Raw genomic sequence first — 15,000 nt, 5'->3', positions numbered from 1 at the left:
CATGGAATCTTTCATGATTCCATTTTTCGTTTGCACCCACCACAAATGAAAGGATAGAAGAAATTGTAAAATAAGCTTTGGTGAGCTCCATCTGAAAACAAAAATCCGATAGATGGGGATTTTGGAACGTTTGAGAAACTTGTCCAAAGGGTTAGAATTTTGTTGGCTTCATCAATCTAAGTCTTTGCCTGTACTTTCACCATACTGACAAAAGTCAACAAGTACCGAGAATAAGGACCTCTTGCCAACTGCAAGAGGTGCAGTACTTTTTTTTATTACACATAACATGAGAATTTTATTCCATAAAGCTCATTTGTACAAATCTATACGCTTTATTTTCACATGTGAAAAAGACCTATACAGCCAATCAGAATGGCGTACAGCTATTTCACATGTGAAAGTATAACCAATCAGCGATAGCGTAAAGGCGTTTCCATGCCAATCACTCGTGCATCTCGTGCAAATCGTGCAAATCGTGCAAATCGTACTTTGTTATTGAATTAAATTAAATTTGCATTTGGTTCTATTGTTAGTGAGTTTTTGTTTCTAATTCGCGTTCAGAAAACTATTTTAATGAAAATTCTCATGTTATGTGTAATAAAGAGTTTACGACATAGAAAGTGCTTTGTACGGGGTTTTATTCACTCGTTGTTTGTGTCAAAAACCCTCACTCGCTCGTTCCTCGCTCGTTCGGGTTTTTGACACAAACAACTCGTGCATAAAACCCCGTACGCCGCACTTTCTATGAAGTAAACTATTTATATTTATTGGCAAACACTGGTAAGTCAAGTTTAAGCGATAGCACAGAAGAGCCAGACTTCTTGTGCAGAACTAGCAAAGTGATGTTCTTGTAACCTTCTTGGTGCCCTCCTGAGACTAAGGCTTCATTTATAGATTTTACTGTCTATTGCGAGATCTGTTGTGTCTAACAGCAGTCAATTCTTGGCTTTCACCCACACGACAAGGGAGCCATGTTGGTTGGCAATACAATTTCTTTTTGAATTTTCATTATGGTAAAGTCTTGCTCCCAGCGGAGACAGGTTATGTTGGCATCTAACATGGCCACCATGACGTCACATGCGACCACCAATGGGGGTCGGTTAGGGGTGAATAGGTTTAGGTTCACACTGAAATCAAGTTTAACAACGAGACATGGTGTTTAGTGCTACCATAACGCTGGTTTGAAGAATAATGAATGCAAATTAGAAAGTTTTGATTTAAGACCTAATGATGTGGTTCGGGGTTTGCTTAACACAGGGCCATGGCCTTCTTCACAGCCTGTGGCAGCTTTGTCTTTTTTTGCAACAGCCGCCTCGTTTGTCAATAAAATTTGCTCCCCAGTAACCAAAGTGAAACAGGAAGACATTTTGTTTTTTGCGAGCTCTGTTTGCTCAGAGGTGAATAGTACTTGCTTTCAGAGCTAGCCAATCAGAATGCACAGGAAGTGCTATTCAGTCTCTGTGTGGTTTATTCTAGTGTTTTCACTCACATGAACAGTAACCTTGTTTTTCCACAGAAACACAAGAAAACATTTGCGTGATAATAGAGCTCAATTTCTGGATTTTGTAGGAACACCGTCATGGCCGCATTTCCATGGTTTAGGAAATAAAACATGGCTGCCGTGACATTACATGAATTGAAAACACTATATGCAAAGAGGAATTATTATGATGGAATTAAGTTCCCAAGGATTATTTAGGTACACCAACGTGGTCACTGTGATGTAACAATCAATAAACATTCACTTGGAATCATTGCTGTGCTGTAATCTGACTTGTCCATAAAAGAATGGGCAACTACAGGCAGACTGAGACACTGATTTGCATTTTCGTTTTAGACGACATAGACTGATGATCTGTAGACTTAATTTAAAAACCATCACAGGTTTTGTTGCATGTATTTTTATTTCTTGAAAACTGAATGTAAGAAGCATTTCAAAATGACTATTTTAACCCATTGACTCCCGGGGGTTCCCCATTGACGAGTAAAATTGTCTGGCGTTAGACAGCGTAAAATACTAAGTCTGGCCGGTTTAGGCGGGTTTGGACGTCAAAGGGTTAAACAAACTTGTTTTAAGTTACAATCTCTGGTTAACAATCTCGTCAATTTCTCATCCAAATAATTGTTGGAACATTGCTTATTTCTTCTTGCTCTTTTAACTTTGTAGAGTTCTTTCTCAAATTACTTCTGACAAAAAGACCATGCTCAAGAGCAACCTTGTTAATTTTATTACGGTACGAGTAAAGTGTTTCCAACCTCACATGTTCTTCACAATAATGAATACCGTAACTTAATTCACCAAAGTGCAAGGGCATAGGCAGGATATTTAATTTGTGTGTGTGTGGGGCAGTGTGGGGGAATGAGTGCAAAATTCCATGCATTTCACGTAGTTTTTTACATTAGCCCGAAAGTATTTCAGGTCACCATGTGATTAGGTAAAATGATCAGCTCAATAAATATCCACTACCAGCTAAATTCAGCTGAAATCTGAAGGAAAAGAGGCATTTGAAAGAGGTAAAAATAATAATTTAGTAATGAAAAACCTTTGATGTTGAGTGCACCTTAATAGGAGTAAGGCACATATGGTTTTTATTGATGTCAAAGTAATCCTAGTAAGTTTTCTTGACATCTTAGAAAAACTAATGTTTCTTCCTTGGTGGCCTGTATTCTGATATGTCATGATCTTCATAATCTTCCCTATTGTGACCTACCCTGAAATTAAAAAAAAATCGAGAGACTTCAAATAATTATTAATGATGACTAGCTAGGGCCATTTATTGTGGTTGAAAGCCGTCACTTTGTTGTGTAGCAAAAACAACAAAGCTTCCAAAGCATGTTAATAAGCTGGGTTATTTGGGTTAATAGTAGGTCTGTCTCAGTGACCAAACGAGAGAGATTATTGAAAAAGAGACCTGAAATACTCATGTAAAGAATGAAACAGCTTCATAAACTTGAATCAATTTATTATTATAGCTTGGTTACAAAATTTGAACACTACAGAATGGATAAAAGGAGTTCGTTTTAAAACCAGTAGATTAATATTTATGTGCTTTGAACAATTAAATACTGTAAATATAGTAAACAAATTTGAAAATGCCTTTCATAACCACAGAAACTCCAGCAGGGACAAGAAGACATTGCATTTTGGAGGTCAAACAGCAAAAGTACATGTACCTGGATGTTTTTAAACATCCACTACTTACGTGTAGGATTGGCATTATAAAGCCTGTTTAGACTAACTTATCGACCAATGTCCAAACTAATGCATTTCTTACAAAATCTTGACTTTTAACATGTTCTCAGGTGAAGGAGAGGCAGAATCATAACATTTTTTGGTGATACAAAAGCAAAATGCACGCCAAGGCAGACACATTGCGCAGGACTTCAGCAAAATACACCTTTTACCTGTAACATCTCCGACAATATAAGTCATCATCACAACCATGACATCTTAATACAGCATTTCCATTACAAATACAACACCATGGTAATTCGTCATCATCACTAACTGCCTCGTAGTCTTTGCTGCTGAGCTTGTCTGAAGTACCAGCAGACTTATTCACTGTTGGCTGGTAAAAGGAAAAAGTTCATAAAATGGATTTAATAAACAAAGCCAAATCAGTTAATTAATCCATGCAACAACAACAATGTCAAACAAGCATGCAACATTTGCTAGGCTGAATAATTCCACCTTGAAACTTCAAATATAAAAAAACTGAAGATTGTTCTCACAGCCTCTATGAATATGCATAATAACTGAAGAATGATTTCACCAAAACGAAAAAAGGTTACAATAACCTACCATTGCTATTTAGGTATATTTTACCAACAGAATTATACCAAGGCCAATTACCCATAAAGATTTCAAATTTCTTGAAAGCAAAGTTTATAAAAATTATAATATAAGTTATCATCAGCATGACATACATGTAACTTAGCTGAAAATAATATACTTATAAACAAAAAAAGAAACTGAAAGGAAGTAAAAACTTTCATTTAATTTTGGCAAGACTTGTGCTAGTTTTTAGATGATTGTCTTAAAATTAACCAGTTGCAAATAACCACTGTCAGTAGTGTTATTGCAAAGAACTCTCAACTGATGATAAAGATTTGGTAAATTTTATGCCTACCTTTGACCTTCCTGGAGTTGGAGATTTGTTAGGCTTGGTCTTACTGCCGTCCATCCTTTTTCGACTTTCACCTTATTTCAAAGTAACAACCAGAAATCATTCATATTATTCGGCTGCATCCCTAACATTGTTTTGCAACAAGTAGCTTTTTAAAATTGTGTTCTTGTTTCATCTAATCCTGGTCAAATTTCCAGTGGTTAGTGGTGCCTTATAGACCTTATTCCAAATTGGCCGTCATTTAAATATTCTTTTGTTTTTATTCAAATTAGCCATTGATGCCTCTTTCTTGAGCTGAAAATTCAAAAGAATATTTTGCCTTGAATGAGGCATCAAGGTCTAATTAAAAAAAAAACAAATTTAAAGAATATCTAAATGGTGGCCATTTTGGAATAATTAAGATGTATGTGTGGTACTTCTGCAAAGATGTGTTGCCATATTTGTTTGCAAAAGGGCATGAGAATAGGATGAAAACAGACTACAGACCAAAAAAATATTTTTTCTGTGCTTCTATTATCCTGTTTTTCAGAAATTTTGGTTACGACTTGTGACATTCCATCGCATGATTTTCAATTAAATTATAATAATAATTTGTGAAAGACTTGAAGGGGTGACAGTCCACAGATACACAATATATGGCATCACATGTATATCCCGGTAAATCCCACAATAACAACTCTATAATTTAGAAGTGTTAGACTAAATAATATTTTTATGAAACTGCCATACAACAAATTCATTTCACAGGTCACATTGGTGGAGATACGTAGATTTTCTGATAGATCACCTACAGTTTGTCACTGAAAGTGCCTGAAAAGACCTCTCATTCACATTGCAGTCAGTCAGTTGTGCTCATTTTACTTGCGAAGACGTAATAAAATAAAGAAAAGTACAAAAAAGGTTCTTGTGGTCAGCACTGATTAACTTAAATACACACCTATGTCAAGGCCATCAGTCTTTAATTCCAGAGCGACTTCGCCAAGGATCTTTAAAAGAAAAATAAGTTCGAGTTCTTGTCTGTGACAAATTTTCAATACCTACTCTACTTAATGAGTTCAAGGACCATTTCCCTTGAAAGGCTTTTGCACTGAGACTAAATAAGATGAATGTAGCAGATTTAAAAATTGCAATGGGATGGGAGGGGAAGTGGGAGGCCCAAAGAGGGGGTGTGTGTGTGTGTGTGTGGGGGGGGGGGGGGGGGGGAGAAGGGAAGAGTCTAATTAGTCAGTTAGCGACATTGACAGCCGTGGGATTGTTATTTGAGGTGGAGATGCAGGGAATACCCTATGATCAATCTAGGACTTGAACCATGACAGTAGAGTTTAAATTTACCCCATCCTTTTTCAGAACATTACAATATTATTCTGACTTCAAGCATAAAGCATGAACTGCACATAACATATAACAGGCATAACAAATGTTTGTTACAGATGAACTGGGAAATAATTTCCCATAACTGAAGCCAAAGACTATAAATGTTTGTCATTAATTAAAATGCCATACAACACATTCATTTCACAAGTCACATTTAGTGGAGATAAGTAATTGGTTTTTCCAATGGATCACCTGCAGTTAATCACTGATAGTACAACTGAAAAATTTAAAACCTACAAAATTCAGCTGGCAACAAGGTCATGGCAACATTTTTTCTTGAGAACAATAAGGCGACAAAATATTTTAAGAATAAAAATTACAAATTCATCATTTATGGAAATGTATAGACCCTTTTAAGGATATAGCCACCATCTTGGATTTGAGTGGTTTTGATAGATGCAGTTTATTTATGGGATACCCGCAGGGCAAATACATGTACCTAGTACAATTGTTGTGGGGACAAATTTGGGTTTGGTCTAAAATTTTTTCCAGCCACATCATTTTTAATATTTTCTTCCTCTCAGATTTGAAATAATATCAAACTGGTTTCCAAATTATAAAACCAAACTCTCAATTAAATCAACATGTCCATGTTTGCTCCCTGAGCATCCCATAATAAATTATTTCCCACTTCAAAGAAATAGAATGTAAAAGAGTTGATTTTTCACTGTTACTACAGTATATCTACTGTCCATTTCTACCTGTTGTAGGTATCGTTTACTTGCTGCTTCATCATCTTCATCACTGTCAAACTCACTTGCCTTTGGCTGATTCGTTAAACCTTTTCAAATAATTAAAATGTCAACAAGAATAAACCATTCAATAATAAAAATTTTACATCAACCATTTTTTTATTTAAAAATTTGTGACTATGAAAAAATATATTCTAAGCTTGAACAGTGTTTATGAATATGCACAGCTTGATTAATGAACAGCAGACCAGTTTGCTCAATGAGCTTTGAGTAAGCTTTCCCTGCAGGAGGTCTTGAGTTCTAATCTTGCTTGACCAACACTGGAGGTCTTCAATATAAACTGTAGGAATTTAGTGGTCAGACTCATTATGATCTTTATGCCTTTCATCAACATCATCATCATCATCATTCTTATTATATGATTCTCACAAGTTCTGTGATGTTCTTCCGCATCTTATAACTTTCTGAAGCTTAGAGACACCTCAGTCAATTTCCAAAACACATGGACAGTTCTAAGTATAACCGACAACTGTGTACACGGCAGGTACAAAACACACGTCACAGGTCATTGTTTTACCAATACAGAAAATATCCTAAACATTCATAAAAGCTAACCTTAGGCATAATTAGGCCTAATTAGGCCTAAAAAAAAGTTTTTACGCCTAAGCTTAGCTTTTATGAATGTTTAGGATACTTTCTGTATTGATTATTGGTAAAACAATGACCCGTGACCTGTTACCTGTGTTTTGTACATACAAATGTATATTTCCAATGATTCCAGGTAGTTCTTAGCTTTTATGAATGTTTAGGATACTTTCTGTATTGGTAAAACAATGACCTGTGACTTGTTACCTGTGTTTTGTACATATATTTCCAAGGATGCCAGGTAGATCTAATTTATCATTTATGATTATCAATTAATCAATTAAACAGGTTGTGGAAAGAGCAGTTCACAGGGCTTTGTTTCAATTAGCTTTGCCTTGTGGGCAGAGTCACCACAACAGCTATGCCCGGTTTTACCCTCAACACCATGACTCTCTGCCAAACCGTTTACAAAGGGTGTAAGGTAAAAGGTAAAGTCTGCTACGAGCCTAGAAGGCCAGCGCTTATCTCTGCTTTCTGTAGCATTAAGCGACTAGGAGTATTTCTACTCCCCCCTGGATGGGATGTAAGTCCATCGCAGGGTTATCCCCAGCATTAACTTCGCCGGTACCCATTCATACACCTGGGTGGAGAGGGACACCATGAGAGGGTGTGCTGGTTTACAATATTTGTGATGTGAGACTGTGATATCATCCTACTCCTAAAGACCAAAAAGTATAATCATTTGCAGATTTGTTTAACAAAGATCAGCAAGTAACAGTGTTAGTCTGTCTTGGGTTTAAAATCTCAACCTCCAACACCAGGGGACAGGGCCATATTACTACAGCTCAATTATTATAGTAGTTTAACTCCAGCCAACATTCTAGGGATTTATTTTAATGGAAGGTACCAGTACTCTGGCTGATAGCATGTAATCTCACTTTAAATTTGTTACTTTTTTGTCTGAGTTTATAGTTAATTTGTGGCCTAAGCAACTCATCCTTGCAAGCCTACAATCCTGGACAAGGCTCTTGGGAAAAAATCCTGGTGCGAACATCATTGGACAGTCACGTAATCACAAATTAAGTCTGTTGGCCTTCCCCTCCCCACTCCCTATACCAATGTTAATAATATGGTGAAAAATACTGTGCAAGCATTTAGCACTTTCTATTGGTTTTACCTGAGGGGATGGGGGAAAGTATGAAGAAGTTAATTTTTTAACACAGATAACTTCATAGAGGTGTGTCACATTTTCCCAACGAGTCTTGTCCAAGATTGTAGGTTGTCTTGAACCCATCACATGAATGAGCTACAGCTTGAGTACAGTGCCAACCCTTGCTCAAAGTTAATGAAAGTCCTGTTTATTTCTAGCAAAAGATCAGTGTTGGAAGCATTCGATCCACTTACTGGGATCCAAGTCTTTCAATCGGTTGAGTCTCTGCTCAATTTCTTTATCTGTGATTCTACTTCCACTAGTTGCACTATTCTCATCAAGTTTGTTTTCTGCCTCCATCTGTTTCATTAATTCATCCACCTGCTCCACCTCAGATTTCTTTGGTACTAGAAAAGCGTTAACCTGGAAACAGTGCGAGAAGTTTCGCTTGCTTCAATGACATGCCATGCAAAATTTCCCACGTTTCAAACTTTAATCATATCATGGAAAATTCACCCAAAAGTTTGCAGCCTTTAAAACATGGCACATTGTCAATTCAATGAAATTACCTTTCATTTTTTTTGTACAATACTGTACACATACTAGCACCAAACAAGAAGGAAAAAAATTCATAAGGTCATTAGTGCTCCTCTGCTATTAAAAAATTTTGCACTTTTACATTCACTTGATAAAATGCCCACAAAATAAACTTCAAACTGCCCCTTGCTGAATAGTTCATAGCCTGTGAACAGGCTCTCCAGCCTTTCATAAATGCAAAAGTAATTTAAGTGAAGCTGCCAGCCAGAAGACTCATGCAGGACTTGCGGCTTGCACAACTCGTATATACCATGAAAAACTGGAAAATCTACTCGCAGGTTATTAGAGATCAGTCCGGCTGGGGATTCTCTGAGGTGTCAATACTATTGACCTTCTTTAACCAATTCCCTTTTAAAGTGAGACATCTATTAATAATTTTTACTCTGTTTGATACCAGACAATAACAATAAAATAATTATTATTTTACTCTTCAGTGAGGCTCAATTCAAGTGAAAAAGGGTTAAGCCAAATTTCTGATTCTGAATTTTCACTTTTGCTAAGTTGTGCTCTGCCATACCTGGTAAAAATCATTTTTTACCCTTGACTTTGTAACTTCTTACTTTACTATGCTTCTGCCTGAGCTATTAAAACTTTCTTCTAAGATACATTCTTTAAATCCCACTTTAGGCAATGAATGATTACTTGTGACCGTCAAAGTGGTGTGCTGTCATACACTATAATATGAACTTTATGGTTCAGTTTAATTAATTAAACTTCAAGTTTGATTTACCCCTGGGCGACAGAGGAATTTTTTCCTAATCCAAGACAACGCTATGTGAAATGATGGTAACAACCATTTTTTAAAGTACTTGGTCCTTTAAAATACCTTTGTCTCAAGTAGCATTGTCTCGGACCTTAGAAAAAAATTCCTCTGGCACTCAGGGTAAGTTTGAGTTTTCGTTGTTTCTGGGGAGTCAGGATGGCTTAGTGGTTATCAACCATGCCCCCCACCTCTGCGACCCCAGTTCAACTCACAGCCCCGAGATCGTATGTGGGCTGAGTTTCAGTCGATCTCAACCTGACTCCGAGGGTTTTTCTCCGGGCACTCCAGTTTCCTCCCGCAGCAAAATCGACTCCCAGCCTATTCCATCTGGCTGTGATGCTGTGCTCCGAGGTCATACATGGGTTGTGTTAAGGAGCCGAGAGCCTAGCCAGCAGCACAGCTCCTTCGGTCCGACCTTGTCGAGCCGCGCCCTTAGCAATTCAGGCTCCGACTGCGAGTAAGGGCGTTTAGCAGGTCAGGCACCAGGTTTCAGATTATGATAATGAATATTAGACATTTAGAAAAATCAAAATTGAACTGGTTTGAAAATTTAAACCAAGAAAAAAGATTGAACCACAAAACCATATAAAAAATTAATTATAAAGAATTGGATGGCAGACGTAAAACATTATCACCATCAGTGAAAAACTTAGTCTAGCAATTCTTAATTGAAGCAAGCTGTCAACCTTCTGATATGTACACAGTAAATATGTCAGAATGTTGTGTTTTAAACATATTTTTTTTTCAATAGTTTTGAACCAACTTGATTATTGTGGTATTGAATTGTTCCAAAACTGAAGCAAATAAATTCAAGTTATATGAACTGGTTTGAAAATGTGAAAAAAGAGAAAGAAATTAAGTTAAATAACAGATAATTACATCTGGATTTTGCATTGATGTTGCCTTCCTTCCTGTAAGGTTTTCAAACCTGTTTCCCAATTCTTCATCAGTTGGTTTTGCTGACGGAGTATCTAAAAAAAATTTGACAAACTGTGAAAACTCATGCCATCATCTGAGGAAAGCAGGAATGACAAATCCTCGATGGAAGATCCTTAGAGACCTCCTAATGACGACCACTTAAAGTGCCCCTAACCCTTGTTTTTGGTAGATTTTTATATCTTTCAACAACTCATTTTCGCAAATTTTTTAAAAAAACATTGAATTCTGATTTTCTTACGAGCGCTTGAAGTTACTGAAATTTTTAATTTTTGCGCGCTATAAGCCCCGCTGGACAAATTATTGTCTCATGGGCTCATTAGGAACGAGCCAATGAGAACCGTCAGATATTTGACACTTTTTTAGCTGTGACGTAAGAAAAGGACATTCCAGCAACTCAAGCTTGCACGATGTCCTTTTCTTACGTCACGCTCAATAAATAGACACATTTGGCCGAGTGGGGCACTAATGCGAACGATAGGTGAAAAAGTAGTCCCAACTTCCTTCACTTTTAGTGCTCGTAAAAAAAGTCAGGATTCAATATTTTTAAAAAAATGTCAAAAAATCAGGCCTTCTGATATTACGCGATGGTGCGATTTCGCACAATCGACCTCAAATCGCATCCGATCGCACAATTCACGAAAAATCACATAATTCACAAAAGAACGCACAAAATTCATAAAATAAAACATACCTAAATCAACAAGTTTCTTTGGAGTTTCTGCATAAATACACCATTTTAAAGATGATTTACCTTGGAAAACAGCTAAAAAGCCTTCGTTACCTTCAATTTCGCGAATAGTCGAAGTTCAATTTGCATTTTTTCATCGCACCCTATCAGAAGGCCAGAAAATTACTTCTTTAAAGATATGAAAATCTAGTCCCAAAAAAACAACTTGAAGGGTTAGGGGCACTTTAAGATGAACATCTTTCAACCTATTTGCTCAAGGACCCTTAACTCACTGGCACCTGGCAGTGAGAGGTTCTTGACAGAGTGTACTCTGTCCAACACCAGACAATTTTAACTGTCAACTGTGGGCATCCTAGGAGGCCCTGCTGAGGAATCAATGGGTTAACCAGTAAAAAACTACTGATACAGTATGTCACCTCAATTAACCCATTGACACCTGGGAGTGAGACTTGACAGATTTTACTCTGTCTAATGCCAGACGATTTTACTTGTCAACTGGAGCATCCTAGGAGGACCTGAGGAGCCAATGGGTCAATGATCTAGGTTAGGTTCTAAAGAAACTGTGGTACTGTGTTTGTAGGGAGGGAAACAAGAAAATTGGGTTTCATCAAATGACTTGATAAAGGTGAATAATTAACCACCGCAAAGAATATTTGTGAACTGGCATTTCAAGAGTTTTCTCTGACAAAGAGCTAACACTTGGAGCATCAGATTGCAAATCTCTCTTGTAGTGGTTCATTTAGAAATACTGGTACCTTTAATTTATATCAGCTTCTTCTGAGCTAACAATAAATTATTAGGTCTCTTAGTTTTCTTTTGCGTCCGCTGGGCTGATGAGTACAGGAAAAGAAACCTCTGCCATGGGTCAAAACTCACCTTGATCCAACCACTCTTCAAACCGCATGCCCCACGATATGTTTGCCGGCTGTGACTTGAGCCTACTGTGTCCAACGAATTCCTTTACAGTAATAACATGAAGTATCTTGTGGGGATTAGGTCGCTTAGTAACCACAGTGCATGCTCAACACAGTGAGTTTCGACCAATGGCAGAGGTCACTTTTCCCATTCTCGTCAGCCCAGCGAATGCAAAAAGAAAAGAGATCTCTGCTAGCAGGGAAATCAGCTTCATGTAGTTTCATCTTTGTAAGGATTTGGAAAATTCTTCTGGAGATTTTCACAAGTATCTTTGGAGAAAATATTTTGGTCCTTGTAACCTTCTTAAAGGGGCTAGGTCACGCTATTTTAGGTAATTTTGTTTAATTTTGTTAATTACGAGCTCTAAACGTCAAATTGGCAGAGCAAGAGTCTTTCATTTGCAAAACCACGGCCACATAACAACTGAGAATGATTTTCCAGCTTTGTAAATGACATTGTGATATACACTGATATAAATTTGAAAAAAGGTGGGCCGACGTTTTTCAAATTTACCCAAATTCAATCCATTTCAATCCTCTCCAGTTTTGTTCATCCATGTCCCTTCTTGGCTTCCCTGTGTTTTGTTAGAGTTCTTCTATAGTTTTGAACAGTTATTTTAATATTTTAGTTATTTCTATGACCATTCGATCAGTGCTGAAATTGCCTAAAATTGCATGACCTAGCCCCTTTAACAGCTCAGAGATACAGTACTGGTACTGTTACTCTTGATGGCTAGAAAGGAATTTGATCTCTTAAGTAACAGATTCACATTACAATGTACATGTACATCAATTATTATTATTGAGGCTACAAACATTGGGCTTTTAGAATACTGCCTAACATAGATCAGAAATCACTTTCAATATAACCCATGGCCATTCAAAAATTGTCCCCTTTAAAAACATCTCGTTCCAGTCAAAAACCATAACTTCTTCAACCTTTTCCCTCCTAAGAACACTTAACACATATATTTTACTCTGTTTAATGCCATATGATTTTACTGATCAAAGGGTGAAATTGTTAACTATATTTTATAAAGAACTTTGAATTATGAAAAATAGAAGTTTATGACACACCTATCGAAGAACAAGCATCATCTGACCTCAGCTCTGCAAGCCTCCTTCTTATTGCATCATCAGGATCAGTAGATACACTTTCATCTTCTGATACAGAGGAGGGTATATTTGCTCTAACTGATCCACTTTGAGGAATGTATCTCTGCTTGAGATTCCAGAAAAAAAAAGATTGAATTTCTTGTACCTTCATTGCATTACCTTGGAGTATCAACTAATATTGTGTTAGTCACCTGCGGATTATTGAATTCAGATCTGAGGGAAGCAGCATCCCTATTTAAGTCATTCATGTTGTCTATGTCAGCATTTTGGGATTGTTTTTCTTGTTTTCTGAAAGTTAAATTTGTTTATTAAAGTTACGTTCACAAACATATAAATAGATGTGCATCAAGAAGCAGTAACCATTTCTTTACTATGCCTGCGCTGAGTGTGACATACAATAGACTGCAGTCCCTTCTACGTCAGTCAAAAGTGCTCTCTCCCCATTCTCCCTTCAGCTTGCTTGTGTGACCGAGAAGGGACTGCGAGCAGTCTAGACGTACAATGTACATACACTGCCTTTCACACTATAGCCCGTATTTGGCCCCTTCTTTAATTTGCACTTGCTTTTCTTGTGCCAGAAAAGGAGTTGCTTGTTGTGTAAGGTCTGATTTTCACACTTATGTCTAGAAATAGACCTAATTAGTTGCCAGGCCAATTTTTAAATGCAACAAAAAGTGTCCCTTTAAGTCTAAGCCTTTGATACCTATTTTCAACAATATTATAAGATAAAGGTTTAAGGTTAGCATTATTTTTAGCTTAAGGTGAATATACAGCTGTTTATTATTCCACTCTTATGCCATTTTACCATATTTGGTTAAGAGAACGCGCAAAATATGAGACGGTAATACGCTGCAGTGTCCTGGTTTGACCGGTTTAGAACAGAGCAAATATAGATGGAATGGCAGTTTTTCGATAAAAGAAATTGTTTTCAACATGATGCAAAGACTTAGAATTTAGAGAATTTGGTTTGTCATAGCTTGTCACTCATCATTTCGTTTATCCAATCAAATAAGGACATAATGGCTGGCTTTTATGCTGTTATCATCATTCGCACGTTTCTGCCGCAATAGCGTAATTGTGGCGTAATTTAGCATGTGATGTTACGTGCACAACTCCATTCCTTCGAATCATTTGCCATTTTCAGTCACCATGATTTCTTTCACAAAAGTGTACAAGTATTGCGGGCTCATATTTTCTTTTTCTAGACCACTGACAATACAATGCATAGTGATGATTTTGCAACTAAAATTTGCGAAATTGCGACTAAATTTTCGTATCTTGTTGCAAAATTGCGACTAAACCTATTCGTTAATTTCAAGCCCTGAAACTGGGACAATGTCAGGCAGTTTCCTGAAATCTCAGCAAAATTTTACTTGGCCAGGCAACAGTAACATTTCCTGATGCAATAATATTTAATTCACCAAACATAGTTGTGATTGAACTTACAGAGCAAAAATGTACTGCAGACTTTTTTTTTTTGCAAACTGAAATCACCTTGCAGCGTTCCTGAAGCACTGATCACAAACTTTCACCTTCTTTGGCCCACGTCCTGGCAAAACTAAAGAATGTGACATGCAGCCTGAGCAAAATAGTCTTCCACACTTTTTACAGCCATGCTGAGAAAAGAGTAGAGAAAGGTTAGGTTGAGGGTGGGTGATTGGAGCATCTTTCTGAGTAGACACCTCTTCCCTTCTACTGCGCTTACACACAGTCACCTACTGTACATGTAGTGCCCTGTCATCTTGCATCTCATTATCATTGAAAACAATGCGGTAAAATAAACACTTTTAGATATCTTGACCCATTATGTGTTAGCTTGTTCCAGGCTCCCAGAAAGTCGGGAAAAGCGAGAGGGGCCTTGGCTTGAGACGAGGCAGGGGAGCCTGTAAGCATCTCTTTAAAATCTTCATTCTGCCCACTTTGCAAATAACCTTTCGCATGTCAAAATGTCAATGTGAAAGTGTTGAAAATGGGCGGCCTTGTGTGGTTCCACGCAAGTTCAAGTGCGATTCTTTTATTGTTGTTCAGAGGTGATGTGTTAATTCTCTAAAGGCC

At 37.2% G+C, this 15,000-nt stretch overlaps 2 protein-coding genes across 6 annotated transcripts in view; one reads left to right on the top strand and one right to left on the bottom strand.

Moving 5' to 3' along the window:
- The window catches only part of LOC138026951 (large ribosomal subunit protein mL40-like), a 2,356-nt gene extending 600 nt beyond the window's left edge, over positions 1-1,756 (top strand). Inside the window, exon 1 of the mRNA XM_068874428.1 lies at positions 1-1,756. This exon is cut by the window's left edge and continues 600 nt beyond it. The gene's annotated coding sequence lies outside the window, so the exon portion shown is untranslated.
- Positions 1,757-2,551: 795 nt separating this feature from the next.
- The window catches only part of LOC138026949 (abscission/NoCut checkpoint regulator-like), a 15,150-nt gene continuing 2,701 nt past the window's right edge, over positions 2,552-15,000 (bottom strand). The window contains exons 2-11 of one of the 5 annotated variants that reach the window (XM_068874427.1): positions 14,392-14,503; positions 13,137-13,233; positions 12,907-13,048; positions 10,168-10,259; positions 8,183-8,351; positions 6,203-6,282; positions 5,065-5,113; positions 4,131-4,201; positions 3,406-3,569; positions 2,552-2,712 (exon numbers count right to left, since the gene is read on the bottom strand). In XM_068874427.1, the coding sequence (XP_068730528.1) occupies positions 2,640-2,712; positions 3,406-3,569; positions 4,131-4,201; positions 5,065-5,113; positions 6,203-6,282; positions 8,183-8,351; positions 10,168-10,259; positions 12,907-13,048; positions 13,137-13,193 (897 nt within the window). In that variant the 5' untranslated portion in view covers positions 13,194-13,233; positions 14,392-14,503 and the 3' untranslated portion in view covers positions 2,552-2,639. Of the gene's footprint in view, positions 2,713-3,405; positions 3,570-4,130; positions 4,202-5,064; positions 5,114-6,202; positions 6,283-8,182; positions 8,352-10,167; positions 10,260-12,906; positions 13,052-13,136; positions 13,234-14,391; positions 14,562-15,000 lie in introns of all 5 variants that reach the window. The other 4 variants (XM_068874426.1, XM_068874423.1, XM_068874424.1 and 1 more) reach the window with 4 other exon arrangements.

The sequence above is a fragment of the Montipora capricornis genome, chromosome 12 (genome assembly GCF_036669925.1).
Source record: "Montipora capricornis isolate CH-2021 chromosome 12, ASM3666992v2, whole genome shotgun sequence".
NCBI classification, from domain to species: domain Eukaryota; kingdom Metazoa; phylum Cnidaria; class Anthozoa; order Scleractinia; family Acroporidae; genus Montipora; species Montipora capricornis.
This window is presented reverse-complemented; position numbering and strand designations above follow the sequence as displayed.